This window comes from Anolis sagrei, chromosome X (assembly GCF_037176765.1).
Source record: "Anolis sagrei isolate rAnoSag1 chromosome X, rAnoSag1.mat, whole genome shotgun sequence".
NCBI lineage: Eukaryota > Metazoa > Chordata > Lepidosauria > Squamata > Dactyloidae > Anolis > Anolis sagrei.
Genome location: NC_090034.1, coordinates 47441936 through 47465154, shown reverse-complemented (window position 1 = coordinate 47465154; position 23219 = coordinate 47441936). Strand labels below are relative to the sequence as shown.

Below are 23219 nucleotides of genomic sequence, written 5' to 3'. Positions count from 1 at the left end.
CATAACAGTTTAAATAACGCACCAGTAAGGCCTTTTCGCGAACCACCATGAGAATTCCGGGGGGGGGGGGGGGGGGGCTGAAGCCCCTCAAGCCCCCCCTCCTTCCCGGCTACATGCCTAACTGAAGCCTTTCATCTTGGGTCTAAATATTAGACTTGAAGCAATCTGGCTTTCCATTCAACTCCATTTACAACTCTACAAACCTTCCTATAGACAGGGCCCTCTTCAGGTTTGGGGACCCGTTGGTTGACATAAAAGACTCGGGGGACATTCAACTTGAGGCAATGCAGGTCATTCCCAATCACGGCCCAGAGTCGGAAAAGGCCTGGCTGGCTGGTCTCAGCAATCTAGGAGCACAAAGCAAGGTAAAGGGATCAAGAATAGAGCAACTGGACCTTGGGGTGGTCTTTGACATTGGGTTGTTATAAGTTTTTTGGGCTGTATGCCCCCCCCCCCCCATGTACATAGGTTTGCTTATTTTCCTATCTCTCTATGAGTTCTCCCTTACAATTAGTTCTGCCCCCTTATCTCACCCGGGGTTTTTAAAATCATTTTATGTACATGCGGCCCGCCGTCTGTCATTTTGTTATTATGTTTAGTTCCTATGTTCTGTGTATCTTGTTTTATATGCTTTGATGTTTTATTTTAATGTTATGTTGTTATTTTATTGCAATTTGTATTGTTATAGTGTCATTCTTGTTCGGGCTTGGCCCCATGTAAGCTGCTCCGAGTCCCCATTGGGAGATGGTAGCAGGGTACAAATAAAGTTTATTATTATTATTATTATTATTATTATTATTATTATTGTTTTCCAGAAGCATTCTCTCCTGACATTTTGCCTGCATCTATGGAGGACCTCACAACCTCTGAGGTTGCCTGCCATAGAGGCAGATTAAACATCAGGAAAGAATATTCTCAAAAATGGCAATACAGCCTGAAAAACATGCAACACGTGAATCTGACCATGAAAGCCTTCAAGTGGTCCTTGACATTGATGGAAAAGAACAAGATGACGACATACAAGGACCAATGGTGCTCTCCAAACCTAGGAGAAATAAGGCACAGCTGTGGGGGCTTGGGACGCAATGTTCTCTGATAGCAGAAGGCAATTACAGAACCTGGCCTCCTGTATTGTGTTACAGCATAGATATAAAGATGCTTGGATGTTTTCATTAAGATGCAGAAGCTCATTTTCAATAGAGCAAGGGAAATAGGGAACCATCTCAGCTATCATAATGAAACGTAGGCCAAGGGAAGGGAGAGTATGATGTTCTGCTGTGACCTTGACAACCAGAATTATACAACTGTCATATATTTGGTTAACTTTTCCCCATTTTAAAAAAATATTTTATTTTAATATAATTATAATTCACCTACAATACACATATACTATGTACACATACACATAAATAGACAACCCACCACCCATGTAACAGTTTTCCCTCATTCCACCCCCCCCCCCCCCCCCGTGCAGCCACCACCTTGGCTTTAGTCACAAATCCTCATAAAGTTTAGGCTCATTTTATTTACCTTTCTACAAAATTATAGAGGGATAAATAGATTTGGTTTCTTGTCCACCTTTCCCCCAAGGCTCCAGGCAGGTTGATGGAAAGGCAGGAACACATACAAATCATCAGAGTCCATCAAAGCTCTTTTTACCTGCACTATCTGCCACGGCAGGTCGAGGATACTGCGTGCCGTCCGGAGCAGGTAGTTGCTGAGGCCTTTGGTGGCTCCGACGCGGATCAGGCCTCCGCTGAGCGCTGCTTCGCCATCCGCCAAGCGGCGCCTCTTGCGGCGCTCCTGGCGCTGACGGGCCTGCAGCTCCCACTTCTTCTTGTGGAAGCAAAGCCATGCCAAGCGCTCCTCCTGCAAGAGAGCAAGATGGGAAAGAAGAGGGTCTACTTCAAGTCCAGCACATCCATTCCCCTGTATGTCATGCCGTCCCTTTCCACTGGGTCAGTGCCACTGGGAGAGAGTAATTACAGGATGCTTCTCCTTATTCCCACCTAGCTGGGGAATGCAAACTTATAAAAATGCTCCTTGTGGCATGAAAGAGGCCAGCCAAGGTGCAAATCACAGCCGACTTTACCTTGGTGGTGCCAATGGGAGGTGGTGGGCCCAGGATCTCCCTCCAGGACAGGGTGAGCTCCAAGTTCTGGGACTGCGGCTGGCTCTCCTCTGCCGTGGGGATCCGCTTCCGCTTGCTGGACACTGGGACTCCTTTCTGAAGAGGCTTGGAGACTCCAAAATCCTCTATGTCAGTGACCTGGGTGCAAGGAGTGTCCTCTTCCTGGGGCAGGTTGGCAGGGACCTGTGGGGAGCACAGTCCAAATGATAGCAGCTGTTGTTGTTCCTGACATACGGTGACCATAAGGTGATTCTATCATGGGGTTCTCTTAACAACAACAACAACAACAACAACAACAACAACAACAACAAATACCATCTGCTTGTGACAAAGAACTGGTGGGATCACAAGCCTGAAAAAGTTACAGAAAATGTACAGGTCAAACTCCACTGGGACTTCCAAATTCAGACTGACAGAGTTTTGGAGCACAATACTCCTGACCTCACGACCGTGTTAAAAAAAAGTATAGATCATGAATGTTGCAATCCCAGGCGACAGCAGAACTGAAGAGAAACAACTGGAAAAGCTGACACGATATAAGGATTTAAAGATCGAACTGCAAAGACTCTGGCACAAGCCAGTAAGGGTGGCCCCAGTGGTGATCGGCATACTGGGTGAAGTGCCTAAAGACCTTGGCCTGCACTTAAACACAAAATTACCATCTGTCAGCTGCAAAAGGGCATCCTGCTGGGATTTGCATGCATTATTCGCCAATATATCACACAGTCCTAGACACTTGGAAAGTGTCCGATGTGTGATACAATACAACAGCCAGCAGAGTGATCTTGTTTGTTGTGGACTCATCTTGTTGTGTTTCTAATAATAATAATAATAATAATAATGAATTTTATTTTTACTCCACAACCAGCGCCCCAAAGGGACTCAGAGCGGCTAACAAAGCACCCCAAAGTGCAGCACATAAAATAAAACAATACATAGACATAAAAGCAATAATAACATGAGACTACAGCAGCAAACATCAATAAAATATCACATAATAAAATTAAAATTCATAAAACACAGTTATGACTGCGGATAAAACTGGTTGTTTTCCATTAACGAGCTTAGTGCCAAAGTGAGGTAACCAAATCCTCAAACTAACCCTTAAAATCTACTCAAGATCAAAGGCTTTTAAAAAAAGCTATGTTTTTTTAAATAATAATAATAATAATAATAATAATAACAACACTTTATTTGTACCCCGCTACCATCTCCCCTAGGGACTCGGTGCGGCTTAAATGAGGCCGAGGCCGAATACAACAATACAAGCAAAACAACAACAGTACAAGCAATTAAAATAAAACATCTATATCTATATCTATATCTATACATATAATAAAAGTCAAAACTTGTATGCGGCGGATGTGTGGCGGGAGGAGTATGTGCCAACGTTCTGATTGGATGCCGCTGTGGTGCTATTTGCATATGGTCTCTGATTGGCCAGCTTCAATAGGAGCCCCTGGTGGAGAAAAGAGTTCATGGCAGAAACGGGGACATGAGAAGGAAATTTGCATATGCTCTCTGATTGGCCAGCCTCAATTCCAAGATTCCGAGATGACAAAGAGAGGAAAGGAAAAGGCCGGGGGGGGGGGGGGGGGCGGAGTCAGACAATTACCAATACAGACCAGACTTGGCACACAAAGCCCCCACGACCCACTCTACATCCTACTGCAGTTTGGAGGAGGATGAACCATGGATGATGGGACTTGCAGTCCCATCACTCACATTCTGAGACCGCTGTTAACCTCATCCAATGACTGATCAGGACCAAACTTGGCACATAGACCTCTCATGACCCACTTTACGTCCTGGTGTGGTTTGGCTGGGGATGGACCATGGATTATGGGACTTGCAGTACCTTTGCTCAATACTTGAGACCACTCATCCAATTACCGATAAAACCAAACTTGGCACACTGAGTCTCCATGACGCACTGTACATCCTGGTGCGGTTTGGAGCAGGATGCACCATGGACGATGAGACTTGCAATACCTGCACTCCCTTCCTAAGACCATTACAACTGCCAACAATGATGGATCAGGACCACAATTTACACAGAGAACCCACATGACCCACTCTACATCCTGGTGCGATTTGGAAGAATTTGACAATGGATGATGGGACTTGGAGTCACTTCACTCACTTCCTGAGACCACTGAGATCCTCACCAATGACTGATCAAGACCAAACTTGGCACACAGAGTCCCCATGACCCACTCTACATCCTGGTGCACTTTCGAGGAGGACAGACTATAGATGATGGGACTTCAAGTACCTCTACTCCATTCCCAAGACTGCTGCAACCCTCATCTAATGTCCAATCAAAACCAAATTTGGCACACAGAGCCCCCATGACCCACTCTACATCCTACTGCAGTTTGGAGTAGGGCATACCATGGATAATGGGACTTGAAGTACCCCTACTCGCTTTCCGAGACTACTGCGACCCTCAACAATGACTGAACAACACAAAACTTGGCACATAGACCTCTCATGACCCACTTTGCGCCCTGGTGTGGGTTGACTGTGGATCGAGCATGGATTATGGGACTTGCAGTACCTTCGTTCAATTCCTGAGACCACTGCAACCATCATCCAATTTCCGATAAGGAACAAACTTGGCACACCGGGTCTCCATGATGCACTCTACATCCTGGTGCGGTTTGGAGGATGATGCACCATGGACAATGGGACTTGCAGTTCCATCACTCACTTAGTGAAACCACTGAGACCCTCATCCAATGATTGATGAAGACCAAACCTGGCACACAGAGCCCCCATGGCCAACTCAATATTCTGGTAAGGTTTGGGGGAGAACAGACAATGGATGATGGGACTTCAAGTACCTCCACTCACTTCCCAAGACTGCTGCAACCCTCATCTAATGACCAATCACGACTAAACTTGGCACACAGAGCCCCCATGACCCACTCTACATCCTGGTGCTGTTTTGGAGGAGGGTTGACCATGGATGATGGAACTTCCACTACCTTCACTCACATTCTGAGACCTCTGCAAACCTCATCCAATGACGGATCAAGACCAAACTTGGCACATAGACATCTCATGACCCACTTTACGTCCTGGTGTTGTTTGGAAAGATTTGGAGATGGATGATGGGACCTGAAGTACCTTTGCTCACTTCCTGAGACCACTGAGACCCTCGCCAATGACTAATCAAGACTAAACTTGGCACATGGAGCTCCAATGACCCACTCTACATACTGGTGCAGTTTGGAGGAGGACAGACCATGGATGATGTGACTTCAAGTACCTCCAGTCCCTTCCAAAGATTGCTACAACCCTCTTCTAATGACCAATCAAGACCACACTTGGCATACAGAACCGCCATTAACCACTTTCTCTAATAACCCGGGCAGTGCCGGGTCCCCAAGCTAGTCTATATAATAAAAGAGAGTGTTTGTATAGGACAGAGGAAGGGCGGAGGAAGGGCGGAAGGTGTATGTGGCAGCGTTCTGATTGGCTGCCACTGTGGTGCTATTTGCATATGGTCTCTGATTGGCCAGCTTCAATAGGAGCCCCTGGTGGAGAAGAGGGTTCATGGCAGAAACGGGGCATGACAGAAGGAAATTTGTATATGCTCTCTGATTGGCCAGTCTCAAATCCAACATTCCGAGATGACAAAGAGAGGAAAGGAAAGGCCGGGGGCTGGGTCAGAACACTCCCAATACAGACGAAACTTGGCACAGAGCCCCCATCACCCACTCTACATCCTACTGCAGTTTGGAGGAGTATGAACCATGGATGATGGGACTTGCAGTACCACCACTCACATTCTGAGACCGCTGTTAACCTTATCCAATGACTGATCAGGACCAAACTTCGTACAGAGACCTCTCATGACCCACTTTACGTCCTGGTGTGGTTTGGCCGGGGATGGACCGTGGATTATGGGACTTGCAGTACCATTGCTCAATTCTTCATACCACTGCAACCCTCATCCAATTACCAATAAATACCAAACTTGGCACACTGAGTCTCCATGACGCACTCTACATCCAGGTGCAGTTTGAAGGAGGATGCACCATGAACGATGGGACTTGCAATACCTGCACTCCCTTCCTAAGACCATTACAACTGCCAACGATGATGGATCAGGACCACAATTTACACAGAGACCCAGCATGACCCACTCTACATCCTGGTGCGGTTTGGAAGAATTTAACAATGGATGATGGGACTTGCAGTCCCTTCACTCACTTCCTGAGACCACTGAGACCCTCGCCAGTGACTCATCAAGACTAAACTTGGCACATGGAGCTCCAATGACCCACTCTACATCCTGGAGCAGTTTGGAGGACAACAGACCATGGATGATGGGACTTCAAGTACCTCCACTACCCAAGACTGCTGCAAAACTCATCTAATGACCAATCAAGACCAAAGTTGGCACACAGAGACCGCATGACCCACTCTACATCCTGCTGCAGTTTTGGAGGAGGGTTGACCATGGATGATGGGACTTCCAGTACCTTCACTCACATTCTGAGACCTCTGCAAACCTCATCCAATGACGGATCAAGACCAAACTTGGCACATAGACCTCTCATGACCCGCTTTATGTCCTGGTGTAGTTTGGAATAATTCGGAGATGGATGATGGGACTTGCAGTACCTTTGCTCACTTCCTGAGACCACTGAGATCGTCTCCAATGACTAATCAAGACTAAACTTGGCACATGGAGCTCCAATGACCCACTCTACATCCTGCTGCAGTTTGGAGGAGGACAGACCATGGATGATGGGACTTCAAGTACCTCCACTCCCTTCCGAAGATTGCTGCAACCCTCTTCTAATGACCAATCAAGACCAAACTTGGCACACAGAGGCCCCATGATCCACTCTACATCCTGCTGCAGTTTGAAAGAGGATGGACTTTGGATGATGGGACTTGCAGTACCTTCACTCACTTACTGACACCACTGCCACCCTCATGTAATGACTGATAAAGACCAAACCTAGCACACAGAGCTCCCATGACCCACTCTATATCCTGCTGCTGTTTGTAGGAGGATGGGCCATGGATGATGGGACTTCAAGTACCTTCACTCACTTCCTGAAAATAATGCAGCCATTATCCAAAGACCAATAAAGACCAAACTTGGAATACAGAACCGCCATTACCCACTTTCTCTAATAACCCGGGCAACGCCGGGTCCCCAAGCTAGTAGACAATAAAATATACAACATTATCAAAAAGACAACACACAATTAAAAACAGTGGGAAGCCAAATGTAAAGTTAAAATGGAAATAATGCTGGGATATGGACGAAAGGTGATAGTGGCATTTGTGGAAGGGCATACGAGCAGATCTAAAAAGTGTAAAGTGCTTTGGAGGACAAAGTGCTATAGGATCATTATTCTGGGAAGGCACACTGGAACAACCATGTCTTCAAGCCCCTCCTAAAGCCTGTCTGATGTCTTTAAGGAGTGAGTTCCAGAGTCGAGGGGCCACCACCGAAAAGGCCCTCTCTCTCGTCCCCAACCGCGCCTGCAATGCTGGTGGGATCGAGAGCAGGGCCTCCCCGGAAAATCGAAGGGATCGTGAGGGTTCATATACAGAGATGCGGTCACGCAGGTAGGCGGTCCCAAACCGTTCAGGGCTTTGTAGGTAAGAACCTGCACCTTGAATTGGGTCCGGTAAATGAATGACAGCCAGTGGAGCTCCTTGAACAGGAGGGTTGACCACTCCCTGTAAGGCGTCCCAGTTAGCAACCTGGCCACTGCCCGTTGGATCATCTGAAATTTCTGGCCCGTTTTCAAGGGCAGCCCCACGTAGAGTGCATTGCAGTAATCCAGTCTAGAGGTGACTAAGGCGTGGACCACCTTGGCCAGATCCGCCTTCCCGAGGTACGGTCGGAGTTTTAGACTGGATCAGAAAGCTTGGAGAGAGGGGACTAACCTAATCCCTCTAGGGAGGGCATTCCAGAGTTGGGGGGCTACCACCGAGAAGGTCCTCTCTCTTGTTCCCACCAACTGCACTTGAGACGGTGGTGGGACCAAGAGAAGGGCCACCCCAGCAGATCTAACAACTCACACCAGTTTATAGAAGGCGCTGCAGTCTCAAAAATAGGTTTACCCGAAGTGTATAAGGCTTTATAAGTGATAACCTGCACTTTGAATTGGGCGCGGAAACTTGTCGGAAGCCAGTGGAGCTGCATTAATAGGGATGTGGTACATTTCCTATAGCTAACCCCAGTTAGTAATCTGGCTGCTAATCTTTGCACTAACTGTGGCTTCCAAGCCATCTTCAAAGGCAGCCTCACATAGAGTGCATTGCAGTAATCCATTCTGGATGTAATTAAGGCATGGACCACTGTGGCCAAGTCAGGCTTTCCAAGGTATAGTCGCAGCTGGAGCAGAAACTTTAGCTGTGCAAAGGCCCTCCTGGCCACCACGATAACTGAGCTTCAAGTGTCAATGCTGAGTCCAGGAGGACCCCCAGACTGCAGACCTGTGCCCTTTGGGGGAGTGCAACCAGTCGAGCACTCCCTATACCCCGTATGGCCCCACAACTGCTTCTCCAAGGAGTAGTTTATTCAATGCTTAGACCATAGGTCTTTCACATACAAGGAAAGTCAAACAGATAAATACATGAGCACCAGATTATTAAATACAATATAAAATACACAATAAAATACACAATAAAATCCTATAAATCATTAAAATGCTACATATATCGATGGCAAGATGCACCTTTAAAATACTACATGATGTATAGACTCACACCTGCGTAATTAAAAACCAAGTAAAACCAAGTAAAAGCAAATAGATACAGCATTATTAAAACTACATAAACAGCCACTATTAGTTGAAAGCATCCCCAGCACAGTCAACTGCAATATCAGAGATTAGTTTTGCCCGGATTTTCTGTGCTGTCAGGGCAAAAAGTGACACCTTTTGAGTAATCACGGGGTTAGTGTCAGCCAAGAGACAGAAAATCTTTTCGGGCACAGTGTTAGTCTGAAGGAGGTGGAGAATAAACCACAGGATTTTGGTTCTTGGTTCAGAGTACAGAGGACAGAAAAGCAAATAGTGAGGCAGATCCTCAATTTCCGGGGCCCCGCAAACACATAAACAAAGAGCCAGAGGGGTGCCCGTATATCTGCCATCAATCACTGCTGTGGGCATACTTTGAAAAGGAAAGGCTGTGAAGACTTGTCTAAGTTTTGGAAATGTGAGCCTAGTCAGGTAGATAGCCCTATCATGGTCAAGTTTGTACAGTCTAAACCAGTGGGAGAATTTGGAGTTATTTGGAGTTAGCCTGCCTATCATGGTGGGCACAATTATTAAAAATATATTCATGGAGCTTCTCCCTTGAGTTCAAGATAGAAGGCTTATCAGACAGAGTGGGGTGAAATTCCAGCAGCTTCTGGTATCTAGTGTTCCAGACTTTGCATTTTACTAGCTGTTCAAAACATCCCTTGGGAAGAATCCTAACTGAGGAGTCTTTCACATTTCTCCAATAATTAAATAGGGTAAACTGACCAGGAGAACCTCTGTCTTGTCTGGATTAAGCCTCAGTTTTTGTTGGCCCTCATCCACTCCATCACAGCTGCCAGGTACCCATCAAGGATATGGGGAGCTTCCTTGGAATGAGGTGGAAAAGAGTAATAGAGTTGTGTGTCATCTGTGTAGAGATGGCACCCAACTCCAAAACTCCAGATGACCTGGCCCAGCAGTTTCATGTAGATGTTGAAGAGCATGGGGGAAAGAATAGACCCTTGTGAGTCAATGGCCAGGGGTCTGAGCAGATATCCCCCAGCACCACCACCTGAGTTGGATTCTCTAGGAAGGAGTGGAGCCACTGCAAAGCAGTGCCCCCAAGACCCACTCTGGAGAGCCGACCCAGAAGGATACCATGGTTGATGGTATTGAGATGTCCAAGAGAATCAGCAGGGACACACTCCCCCTGTCTAGCTCTCTGCGAAGGTTATCCACCATGTTGACCAAAGCTGTCTCCATTCCATGACAGGGCCTAAAACCAGACTGCGCAGAATCCAGATCAAGCATGGGCAAACTTTGTAACTTGGGGGCTGCATGAAAGGCCGGAGTGGGGTGGCTGGGCCAGGAGGGGGTTCTCCCCAAGTCCCCTCCCTGCCCTTTCCTCCCCTTCCTCTTCTCTTGCAGAGGCAGAAAGTGAAGAAACGACAGGAAATGTTAGGATCTCAAAAGGGTTGGCCTTGGTCAGGATGAGATGGTGGATGGAAGAGAAAAAGTGTATCCATTAGACCCTGTATTGCCTACTCCCGATATATAACCCTAGAATCCTAGAGCTGGAAGAGATTTCTAAGGGCCATGCAGTCCAACCCCTTGCCATGCAGGAAGGCACAACCAAAGCATCCCCGAATGACAGCCTCTGCGGAAAAGCCTCCAGAGAAGGAGACTCCACCATACTCCAAGGCAGCCTAGGCCATTCTTCAACAGCTCTTACTCTCAGGAAGTTCTTCCTGATCTTTTCAGTCAAATCACTTTCCCTGTCATTTAATCCATTGCTTCCTGTGCTCTGGTTTCTAGAGCAACAGAGAGTCAGTTTCCCCCTCCCCCCCCCTCCTCAACAGGACACTCATCTTGAAACATGGTTCTCATGTTATCTCTCTTCCTTCTCCTCCGCCAGCTAAACATTCTCCAAGAGGAAAGGATGAAGGAAGAAGAGAAGGAAGGAAGGCTGGAAGAGAATGGAGGGAGGGAGGGAGGGAAGAGAGAAGGAAGAAAAGACAAATGGGAAGGAAGGAAAGGGAAAGAGAGAGATGGAGGGAGGAAAGAGGGAAAGAAGGAAGGACGAAAGGGTGGATGGGAAAGATGTGAGGAGGGAGGGAGGAAGGAAAGAGAAGGAAGGATAGGGTGGTGAGAGAGAGAGGGCCTGAGAAGAGCCCAAAAGGCTGCACCTGGCTCCCGGGGAATGGGTTTGCCCATACCTGATCTAGATAATTGAATTCTATCCAAGAATTCCTGGCATTGAGAAGCCACCACCTGCTACAGAACCTTACCCAAGAAGGGTAGATTTGAAATAGGCCGAAAATTGTTAAATCCAGAGGAATCCAGAAACGGTTTCTTTAAAATAGGTCTTACAATTGCTTTTTTCAAGCTAGGTGGTAAATGGCCTTGGTCTAACGAGGTGTTAAAAATCCTCATAAGCCACTCAGCCAACTGCCCACTGGCAAGTTTGAGAAGCCAGGAAGGGCAAGGAGCTAGAGCACAGGTGGTTGCTCTCAGAACTCCAAGAACCTTGTCCATGTGATCAGGCCAAACATGCTGAAACAAATCCAACAAAATAGGATGTCTCAGGTACTTCCATTGGCACTACGGTAAAATTGACGTCCAGGTCAGAACTTATCAGAGCGACTTTAGCTGTAAAGTGATGGGCGAACTCGCTACATTGAGTCACCGAGTGGTCAACAATCTCCCTGGGAACTGAGATGGAGAAGTTCCATAACCACTTGGAACAACTCTGGTCATTTATTTGTAGCAGATGCAATGCGGGCATTCGGGAACGCCTTCCTGGCTGCCCTCATTGCTGGGGAGTAAGCCCTAAGTGAGGCTCTAGCCCAGCATTTCTCAACCTGGTGATCGGGATGCCTGGGGGGGTGGGGTCGTGAGGGGGTTTCAGAGGGGTCGCCAAAGACCAACAGAAAACATACATTTCTGATGGTCTTAGGAACCCCTTTAGCAGAGAAGGCTGAAGATCTCACCACCTGTCCTTCTCTTCCTTTTTGGAAACAGCAAATCCTCCCACCAAAAGCGCTCCTCTGCTGTGATTGGCCGGCCTCTCAACCAAGGGAAGGGCTGTTTCTGATACTCAGCAGGGAGGGGAGAGCAGGCGTGCTTGGCGCATGGCAGCATGGTGCACATGTGCAGGTGAGGGAGAGCATGCGAACTGGAGGGAGTTTCATGCCAGTGAGTCCCTTTAAGACATGGGGGTTCTGTGTGGGAACTTTGGCCCAAACCTATCGTTGGTTGGGTTCAGAATGCCCTTTGATTGTAGGTGAACTATAAATCCCAACAACTACATCTCCCAAATGACACGGTTTGTTTTTCCCAAACTCCATCAGTGTTCAGATTTGGCCATATTGAGTATTTATGCCAAGTTTGGTCCAGATCCATCATTGTTTGAGTCCACATTGCTCTCTGGATGTAGGTGAACTACAACTCCAAAATTAAAGGTCAATGCCCACTCAACCCTTACAGTGTTTTCTGTTGGTTATGGGAGTTCTGTGTGCCAAGTTTGGCCCAATTCCATCATTGGTGGAGTTCAGAATGCTCTCTGATTGTAGGCTAACTATAAATCCCAGTAATTACAACTCCCAAATGACAAAATCAATCCCCCCCAATCCCATAAGTATTCAAAATTGGGTGTTTTGGGTGCTTGAGCCAAATTTGGTTCAGTGAATGAAAATATATCCTGCATATTGATATTTACATTACGATTCATAACAGTAGCAAAATTAGTTATGAAGTAGCAACAAAAATAATTTTAAAGTTGGGGGTCACCACAACATGGGGAACTGTATTAAGGGGCTGCGGCATTAAGAAGGTTGAGAAACAATGCTTTAGTTCATGTTTGGTCGGATTTGTCCTGAGACTTCCACCAGATGTACTCTAGTCTTCGCCTCACTTGTTTAATCACTGCCAGATTCCTGGTAAACCAAAGAGCCGAGTTGGCTCTGCTACATAGGAGGGGACGATTAGTAGTGATTGTGTCCGCCATCCTAGACCCCTTTGTATTCCAGAGATCGACCAAGGCTTCAACAGGATCATCTGCCGCCATGACAGGAAACTCCCCAAGAGACCTCAGGAATCCATTTGGATCTGTAAGTCTCCTGGGGTGGATCATCTTAATAGGTCCCCCACCCTTGTGGAGGTTGGAGGCCATGGTAAGTCTAAAACGGATCAGGTGATGGTTGGTCTATGACAACGGAACAATTGACACTTCCTCCATACCAACATTTTCATTCCCATCTATATATATATAAATGCTCTGTGCGTAATGAGTACCTTAAAAACAAAAGAACCAATGAACGAAATCACACCAAATTTGGCAACAAAATGTCTCACAACACAAGGAGTGGCCATCACTCAAAAATTATGATTTTGTCATTTGGGAATTGTAGTTGCTGGAATTTATAGTTCACCTACAATCAAAGAGCATTCTGAACTCCATCAACGATGGAATTGAACCAAACTTGGCACACAGAACTCCCATGACCAACAGAAAATACTGGAAGGGTATGATGGATCTGGACCAAACTTGGCACATGCCCAAATATGAACACAGATGGAGTTTGGGGGAAATAGACCTTGACATTTGGGAGTTGTAGTCACTGGGATTCACAGTTCACCTACAATCAAAGAGCATTCTGAACCCCACGAACAACAGAATCGGGGCAAACTTCCCACACAGAACCCCCATGACAAACAGAAAATACTCAAGGCCATCCAATCCAGCTCCCTTCATCAGGGCAAGAAAACATAATCAAAGTCTTCCTGACAGAGCCATCCAGCTATAGATATAAATAGATAGATATGATTCATACACACAGATATAGTATCATATAATTGAAAGGGACAAAGGACAATGATGACTAGAATTGATAGGATTTGACAATGTGGAATGAATTTACGGATTCTGAGCTGGTAAACGCTGAACATTAGATCGGTTTTTTTATTGATTATGATATATAATTTGATTGTTTTAATTGTTTTATAATTGCTTTTGATATATGTTTTATTGTATTGTTGCTGTCGGCATCGAATTGTGCCTTTTGTAAGCCGCCCCGAGTCCCCCCTCGGGGGTTGAGAAGGGTGGGGTAGAAATGCGCGAAATAAATAAATAAATAAATAAATTAAAGAAGGACAATGATATGTTGCATGTTCCAGGGTGGGCAAACCTGACACTCTCCACATCGACACTGACTAAGAAACAGCAAGAAATACTGTTTAGCCACAAGCAGAAAGAAATTACATATACTGTATTAGAAACCAACACTTTCTCATTATTTTATTTTCTAGATCAACAGACTGGGCCACAGCAACGCGTGGCAGGGGACAGCTAGTCTGCAATAAATACCAGATCAAAGGTGTGTGTTTCACTTTTTACTGTGCTTAAACTGGTCCCCAAGGTGACTTCCAACACCACGAAGCTCCAGTCAGACACCAGGTTGCAAAAAAGATGGTAAAGAGCGGATGGTGTTGGAATCAAAATCCACTTCATGGAGCTCAGTAGAGGTGCAATCTACCTGGGCGCCCTCTTGCAGAAGGCAGACCTTTTCAAACAGAAGGTGGAGCACTCAAACCAAAGTTGCGCTCCTCTTTCTCCTTTCTTTCTTGGCATGGAAGGCTATAAACAACAGGGCAGCTGTCGAAACCTGGCTCTCAAACCCCACCTGTAATTAGGACCCTGCCCTGCTGCTCCTCACCTGCCGTTTGCCCGAGCTCACAAACAGCTCGCTGATCTTTTTCTGCTTGTAGATGTCGTTCTTCTCCAAGAGCTTCTTGTGGAGCCAGTCGGGGTGGTGGACTCGGGGCACGGGGTTCTTGACCTGCCGAGACACCACAGGCTCACTTCCATAGGAGGCTCTGCCAATTTTAGCTTTTCCAGCTAAGGCACTGACACTTGCCATCCCAAGAAGGAAAACACGAATATAAGCATCAAAAGGCCAGCATCATCTTAGTGTCATATGCACAGATAAGCCCTCCTTGTGTCCTTTTCTGGGTGCGGCAGGGGCTGGCACTGCTTCCTTCTCTTCCAAAAGCCCCACCACAGCCCACCATAGAATCTCTGCAGTCCCCTTTCCCCATGTATGGCCATTCTGTGCCTTGTGGGAGAAAAGGCACCTAGTTATGGCCCTGTAACTAGATGCAAAATGAGACCTCCAAAGGAATACGCTGGCCAACACACCTTTTGGTGCCTCAGATGTTAGCCCTGTTTCTGGGTATAGCTGACCCGCGGGTTCCAAAAATGGCACCAGTTTTCCCTGATCAGCTCTAATTTTAGAGATACAGAGCATATATCATCTACCAGATTTTAATTGTATTTGTTTATTTTTGATTTATATGTGTTGGCATCAAATTGCTGCCTGTGTAAGGCCGCCCTGAGTCCCCTTCGGGGTAAGAAGAACAGGGTACAAATGTGGGAAATAATAATAATAATAATAATAATACCAGTTACCCATAGAAAACCATGATAACCATGTCTAAGAAACGAGAGCTGATGTGGTCTATCCAATGTAATTTTCAGAATCAGGGCCCCAAAGAACCCTAGGAATGGGCCTAAAAACTTCGACACCAAGAAATGTTTGTTTGTTTGTTGGACTATGTAGTTGATGTCATCGTTTTGGGTCTGGCAATAGGACCATAACCAGGAGCTTTCCTGGTCTTACCCACAAAGCAAGGGGAACTTCAGACATTTTATGGCAAGTCTGGGATGGAAGGATATGGCTAAGCTTAGCATGACATCTGTGTGTTGAACTACTGTCCTCAATAGGATTGTAGCTAATCTGTGTTTGGCAATACCAAAAAGTACAAAAACTCTTAATTATGTGTGTTTGATTTTTACAGTGGCTTTACCCGCAATTACCTGCTGCAGTGCCGCCGGGATGGTGATAATTTTCTGGATGGTGTTGCCCAGCCTCTCAATGTAATAGTCCCAATCCAGGATCTAAGGAGTAGATGGTGAACTTGGATCAAAGCTGAGGAGAGGGGAAGAGGGGAAAAAGGGGAAAGCCCCAATAACCCTTGCAAAGGTGGGCACAGCTCTAAAGGGCTCTTTACCGTCCGGATATCCAAATCCTGCAGAGAAGGGCTCTTCAGCCATTTCCGGAGGTAGTGCCTGCGGACCGACAGCTCAGCCTGGAAAATGGCAAGTGGGATGGCTCTGGGAGACAGAAAAGGCAAAGTATTGTTGTTGTTGTTTTTATTATTAATATTAAGTATTGTGGCCATGTTTTGACACAAGGCTTCTTCAAGGCAAGCAGAAGGCCTTGGAAGGAAGGCTGAGCCTATCCCGCCTGAGATGTGTGCTCTGATTAATCTGTGTCCTGATCCCACCCTGACATGTACCTCTCCGTAACAGGAGCGCCTTCTGGTTTCTTGGAGATGATAAAGCGGCAGCTCAGCCCAGCATCCTTGACCATCTGGTCCCCGAGGAACTCAGCCAGGCGCTTTGCTGTGCTGATGGAGGTGGATTTCTGCTCCCCATAATCCTCCAATTTGCGAGACATGGATCGGTTTTCAGATATGAGTTCAAAAAGCTCCGAGTCAGGCATATTAGCTGCCTGGAAGAAAGAAAACAAGTTTCTTATCTTTCATAGGAGGCTTTGCTGTGGTTACGTGAGCAGGCCCACACATGGGTCAAGAGGGCCATTTGGGCTCTCAGTCATGTGGCTGGACTCACACTGGGCAGAGATGGCCCCCCAAAAGACAAAGACTCCAGGATGAAGCTCTATCAGGGATAAGGCAAACAGTGGGGAGAACAATAGACTTCAGAGCAGCTTTACTCATAAACTTCAGAGGAGCTTTACTCTTGGTCTCTGTTTTTAAAACGGAGAACAAAGATTTGGTAAACAAAAATCAGATATGACTCATGCTAAGTGCCACAACAAAAGGTTAGAAAATGTATCAATAAAGAACAAGTGAAACAGGATATGGGCTACAGGCCCATTAGAAAAGTGAAAACTCGACATTAAGATGAACAATAGGAGAAATTAAAGACCATCTGTTTGATAATACAGGCAAGCCATTTCTTAGCTATTATGTACAAAAGCCATGGCAAATTTAAACCACCAAGCACACAACAATTGTATGTAATGGAGAAAATGAAAATAACTAAAAGCAAGAGAATGGATAAAGCTATGTGAATAATGAGCTTGTACAAATGTGGGAATAGGCAATTTAACAATGCAATTGTATAATAATAATAATAATAATAATAATAATAATAATAATAATAATAATTACAGTAGATTCTCGCTAACCTCTGGAATTGTGCATTTAATTGGGCATATCTCCCCTTATCACTGTTTCCTTTTGCTTTCCTTCTTTCTTGGGCTACTTCCAGCGTCTCAGCAGACAACCATTTTGCCTTCTTGGTTTTCTTTTTCTTTGGGACGTGCTTTGTTGCCGCCTCCTGAACAATGTCGTGAACTTTTATCCATAGTTCTTCTGGGATTCTATTTAGTAAATATAGTGCTTTAAATCTGTTCTTCACTTCCACTGCATATTCGCTAGGAATGTTAGTGAGATCAGCAATGCATGGAAGTGGAAGAAGACAACAGAATAGGAAGGACCAGAGACCTCTTCCAGAAAATTAGAAACACTGGAGGTAAATTTCAGGCAAAAATTGGCATAAGAAACAAAGATGGCAGGGACCTAACAGAAGCTGAAGAGATCAAGAGAAGGTGGCGAGACCATACAGAAGATCTGTATAGGAAGGATAATATTATCGAAGATGGTTTTGACGGTGTGGTGAATGAATTAGAACCAGACATCCTGAGGAGTGAGGTTGAATTGGCCTTAAGAAGCATTGCTAACAACAAGGCAGCAGGAGATGACGGGATCCCAGCTGAACTGTTTAAAATCTTGAAAGAGGATATTGTCAAGGTGATGCATCCCATATGCCAGCAAATATGGGAAATACAAGAATGGCCATCAGACTGGAAAAAATCAACTTATATTCCCATACCAAAAAAGGGAAATGCTAAAGACTGCTCAAACTTTCGTACAGTGGCCCTTATTTCTCATGCCAGTAAGGTAATGCTCAAGATCCTGCAAGGAAGACTCCAGCAAGACATGGAGCGAGAGTTGCCAGATGTACAAGCTGGTTTTAGAAAAGGCAGAAGAATGAGAGACCAAATTGCCAATATCCGCTGGATAATGGAGAAAGGCAGGGAGTTTCAGAAAAACATCTATTTCTGCTTCATTGACTATTCTAAAGCCTTTGACTGTGTGGATCATAATTATTATTATTTATTATTATTATTAACTTTATTTGTACCCCGCTAGCATCTCCCGAAGGACTCGATGCGGCTTACACGGGCCGAAGCCACAAAACACAATACAATAGAAAACATAACACAGCAATAAACAAAGCAAATCAAACAATTAAGCAAAATAACCACAATGACAATACATCAAGAGACTATTAAAACTGGTTCGGCCAGCGCAATGGGGTACAGGGTTAAAAGTGCTGAGATGGCAGGAGGAACGTAGGATTAAAAGTGCGGTGTGCAGCAGCATTAGTTGTGCTAAAGTGCATCTAGGACTTGGGATGGGGATTCCTAATCTGCGAAGGCACATCGGAACAGCCAAGTTTTTAGGTTCCTTCTGAAAACTGCCAGAGTAGGGGCCTGACGAAGCTCTTTTGGAAGGGCATTCCAAATTGTGGCAATTTGGCATAATAACAATTGTGGCATAATAAATTGTGGCAAGTTCTGGGTGGGATGGGCATACCAAAACACCTTGTCTCTCTCCTGAGGAATCTGTACAAGGACCAAGTAGCAACAGGCAGAACTGACCATGGATCAACAGACTGGTTCAAGATTGGAAAAGGCGTACGGCAAGGCTGCATACTCTCACCCAACCTATTCAACTTGTATGCAGAACACATCATGCGATGTGCAGGGCTTGATGAATGCAAGGCTGGCGTGAAAATTGCTAGAAGAAACATTAACAACCTTAGATATGCAGATGACACCACTTTGATGGCCGAAAGTGAGGAGCTGAGGAGCCTTCTAATCAAGGTGAAAGAAGAAAGCGCAAAAGCTGGGTTGCAGTTAAGCATAAAAAAAACAAGATTATGGCAACAAGAATGATTGACAATTGGGAAATAGAAGGAGAAAACGTGGAGGCCGTGACAGACTTTGTATTTCTAGGTGCAAAGATGACTGCAGATGCAGACTGTGGCCAGGAAATCAGGAAACGCTTACTTCTTGGGAGGAGAGCAATGACCAATCTTGATAAAATAGTGAAGAGTAGAGACATCACACTGCCAACAAAGATCTGCATAGTTAAAGCAATGGTATTCCCCGTAGTCACCTTCGGATGTGAGAGCTGGACCTTAGGGAAGGCTGAGCGAAGGAAGATAGATACTTTTGAACTGTGGTGTTGGAGGAAAGTTATGAGAGTTCCTTGGACTGCGAGAAGATCCAACCAGTCCATCCTTCAGGAAATAAAGCCCGACTGCTCATTGGAGGGAAGGATACTAGAGACAAAGATGAAGTACTTTGGCCACATAATGAGAAGACAGGAAAGCTTAGAGAAGACAATGATGCTGGGGAAAGTAGAAGGAAAAAGGAAGAGGGGCCGACTAAGGGCAAGATGGATGGATGGCATCCTTGAAATGACTGGATTGACCTTGAAGGAGCTGGGGGTGGTGACGACCAACCGGGAGCTCTGGCGTGGACTGGTCCATGAAGTCATGAAGAGTCGGAAATGACTGAATGAATGAACAACAAGAGTCTCGCTTAACCAACATAAACGAGCCGGCAGAACGTTGGATAAGCGAAAATGTTGAATAATAAGGAAGGATTAAGGTAAAGCCTATTGAATATCAAATTATGTTATGATTTTACAAATTAAGCACCAAAACATGTTTTACAACAAATTGATTGAAAAAGCAGTTCAATACATGGTAACGTTATGTAGTAATTACTGAATTTATGAATTTAGCACCAAAACATCGCAATGTATTGAAGAAGCTGTGGATTCAGGCGGGAGGCAGACTGCGTTGGATAACACAGAACGTTAAATGAACGAAGGTTGGATAAACAAGACTCTACTGTATTATTATTATTATTACAATAAACAGATCAGACAGAAACAAAAACAAAAAAACCAGGGGATGTGCCTGGAGGCTGGCTCACCTTGCTGTAAAGCACGTCCAGCCAGTAGTCGGCCACTTTGGCCACTGAGGCGTAGACCTCCTCCAAAGTGGTGCCCTTCAGGAAGGCCTCAAAGACTGAGGACTGGAAGATCTTCACCAGCTGCAGCTCCCCGCGCCGCTTGACTTCAAAGCCTTTCAGTTCGGCTAAAGAGCCGTCCTCATTGAAGACGGCATACCTGGCACAGGGCAAAGATTGGACTGGCACCTCAGGGGCATTGCCAGGCCCAGATTGTTCAAACTTCCTGTGTACTCTACAATTGGGTTTCAACTACTGTCCTTTCAGCCCTCCCCTTCATGCACGAATGAAGCCCCACCTCCTGTCCGCTCACCTCTTCTTCAGCTTCTTGCCCTCCTCCTTGGAGGCTGGCAAAATCATCGCCAGGTATGGCCCATCCACCTCGAAGAAGATGCTGTTTTCCGAGCGGCAAACGTACTTGAGCGAGGCTGGGTCCATCAGCTCCTGGTACTGATCGTTTGTGAATCCTTCCTGGAAGCAAACGACCCAAACACTTTCCCTTTGAGCAACACTCTTCCTGCCAAATGTCAAACGATCTACAATGATGATCCATGAAGGGAGAAGCTCAACACCAAACCCACCCATTGCCTCTGTGCCTACAAGATGAAAGCCTGGCAGAGCAAGTGCTGAAATGGATGACCCTTGGGGTCTCTTCCAACACTGTAATTCTTTGAGATGGCCCTGTACCTTTTTGAGGGCCTCCCATTGCCCTCTGAATGGGCACCGCCAAAAGGGCAGAGCCATGCCAGTGGTGGCATAGCTTCCAAGATGTCTATTGAGAGGGGGAACCAATGTATGAAGTGCCTCACCTTCACCATGATGTTCAACATGGCACCTGGGTAGGAGATGGTCACCTTGGGTTTCTTGGTGTGAGTTGACTTGATGACAAAGTTCTCTGGGAAGCTGTTTGGCAGCACACACCAGATGCCATCTGTGTCTAGCTCCAAGGGCCTCCTGGGGAGAGGAAATGGGAAAGGTATTTCAGAAGACTGAGAAAACATGTCAGCAAAAAACCAGCCCAGTCCATCCAGCACTCACCCAATTTGTTCAATCAGCTCTCTGGCCTGAGTGATGATATTGGCCCCCGTGAAGCAGACAATGCCCGCCATTTCCATGGAGTACCATCGGGCTCTGGGAAGGGAAGAAGACAATGTATTCCACAGGATGTCCACCTAGGCATTTCAAACACTGCTATCAATAATATACTCCGTTGGAAACTGACTCCACAAGAGAGGAGGCATGTTCTGGGGTGACATAATGAGGAGATGCGATAGAAAAGATGGGGTTCTTTCTAAAAATTGAAATTCTGGAATCCAGTACCAAACAAGAAAGGACAAGGGAAAGATCCACTAGTAGTTGGCAGTTTGCTCTCACCCTTTGCGCATGACGTAGCCGTAAAAGGAGTTCAGGATGCACTTGTGCGCCAGCTGCAGCGAATCGTACAGAATCTCCATGTTCTTGCAGCGCTTCACTTCTGAGGCATCGCCTGCCTCCAGGGCTGAGGCCAGTTTCTTCTTCCACACCTGGAACAGATGGAAAGAGCAGGCAGCCCCCTACAAGTTAGGTGTGGGAAGACTCCAGACATACTGAAAGCCACAAGAGACATTTCAATAAAGCCTCATTATTAAAGAGACACTTCAATAATGTTTTTTTAGGCATACAGGTTGAGAAATCCGCTAAGCTCCAGCTTAGGGAGGGGCAATGGGCAGCCATTCCTCTGGTTGCAAGTGACAAAGGTTTGGAAACCTTACGGAGAACCATCAATTGTTCTATGACACCATTTTGAGAAAGCTGCACCTTGTGGAGCCCCTTGAACTCGTAGCGCCGATCCCGAAAAGCCCGCACGGTGTCCACGTAGAAAGAGTTCTCCCGCTGGCAGATGGTGGTGACCCGCTCCTCCACTTTTGTCACGTGGATCTTCTTGTAGGCCTTGCGACAGTAATCTGAGCAAGAGATGGAACAAAGAATGTATCTTCTGATACAGACTGAGCAAAATCAAAGTCCAGGACCAGCATAGAGCAGCTAGGTTTGGCCTCACCTGCCAAGCGCTTCTTCTCGTATTTTGCTTGCTCCTCTCGGGTCAGCTCATGGAAGGCCCTGGGCGGCCCATCTGGGAAGAGGGATGGGAACTTCTCAGATTCCAACTGTTGCTGGATGCGGTGGTACTCGCTGCGGCTTGCTGGCACTGCAAACGGAGAGAAAGATGGCAAAGAATACTTCTGCTGAGCACACGGGTGGGAGAATCCAGATGACAACAGGAAGTTCAGCCTCTGCCAACCGGGTGGCACCAAGCCAATACTTACTGAACTCCCCTCTCCACTGCCATGTCATCCTCCGCTGACAGTTGGCACCAGGCTTGTTAAAGTCACAGGCAGCACAGGTGGCCTCATCCACCATGGCTGAAGGCTACAAAGGAGAGAAAATGGAGGCAGATCAAACCAAAAAGGTTAGAAGAAGGAGAAAGGCAACATCTTAGACATGGATTCAGTCCATTCTCCAGCCCAAAGTGGACACAAGGTAGCTTTTATGACATACAATTTGTGCCATGCTCTGAATATATACTGAAGCCCTTCAGGTTTTTCCAAAACCCACGGACAGCGTCCTATGTCAGAGTATCAGTCCGTGGCTTTCATCATCCCAACCCCAAGAAGAATTCCTTGGCTTGAAAGAGCTGCTGTTTACCTGCAGTCGGTTGGTTAAGATGATGTTTGGGTACATGGCGCCCACGTCCAGATGGTAGATTAGCGGGCACTCAATCCGGTTGGGAACGTCCTTCAGGGAACTCAGTTTCACCTTGATTTCATCACAGACCTGAAGCAAGACAAAGGTTTTGCCAGAAATGAAGACAAGTCTCTCCAGTACATAATAGTCAAGGATCATAATCGGGAGTGGCATGGCTATTAGCCATGGGCCACATGTGGTTCTCAGCTTAATTAAGAAAGGGGTCAAAAACTAAGACAGAGAGAAGGAGAAGCAGGAGGAAAAGCTGAAGAAAACATAAGTCAGGGCTTCTGGGGAAAAGTGTACTAGGGCCAACAACCTTCAAAGTAAAGGCTAAGGTTACCTCTTGGAAGTTGGTTACTTGGTCTAGGGGTATTCCTTCTTCTACTTCAATGGCATGATGCAGTGTCTTCTCCACTCGTTCCAGAAGGAAGTCAAAGGCGGCAGGATTCT

General features: G+C 46.1%; 1 protein-coding gene across 1 annotated transcript in view; it reads right to left on the bottom strand.

Annotated features, from left to right (window-relative positions):
* The window catches only part of POLE (DNA polymerase epsilon, catalytic subunit), a 78735-nt gene that overhangs the window by 26462 nt on the left and 29054 nt on the right, over positions 1 to 23219 (bottom strand). The window contains exons 16-32 of the mRNA XM_060785344.2: positions 23110 to 23217; positions 22728 to 22856; positions 22349 to 22451; positions 22084 to 22230; positions 21843 to 21988; positions 21420 to 21568; positions 21084 to 21176; positions 20855 to 20999; positions 20359 to 20516; positions 20010 to 20205; positions 16210 to 16424; positions 15922 to 16024; positions 15728 to 15808; positions 14568 to 14690; positions 2093 to 2314; positions 1660 to 1869; positions 204 to 347 (exon numbers count right to left, since the gene is read on the bottom strand). Coding sequence (XP_060641327.2) covers positions 204 to 347; positions 1660 to 1869; positions 2093 to 2314; positions 14568 to 14690; positions 15728 to 15808; positions 15922 to 16024; positions 16210 to 16424; positions 20010 to 20205; positions 20359 to 20516; positions 20855 to 20999; positions 21084 to 21176; positions 21420 to 21568; positions 21843 to 21988; positions 22084 to 22230; positions 22349 to 22451; positions 22728 to 22856; positions 23110 to 23217 — 2472 coding nt within the window. The remainder of the gene's footprint in view (positions 1 to 203; positions 348 to 1659; positions 1870 to 2092; positions 2315 to 14567; positions 14691 to 15727; positions 15809 to 15921; positions 16025 to 16209; positions 16425 to 20009; positions 20206 to 20358; positions 20517 to 20854; positions 21000 to 21083; positions 21177 to 21419; positions 21569 to 21842; positions 21989 to 22083; positions 22231 to 22348; positions 22452 to 22727; positions 22857 to 23109; positions 23218 to 23219) is intronic.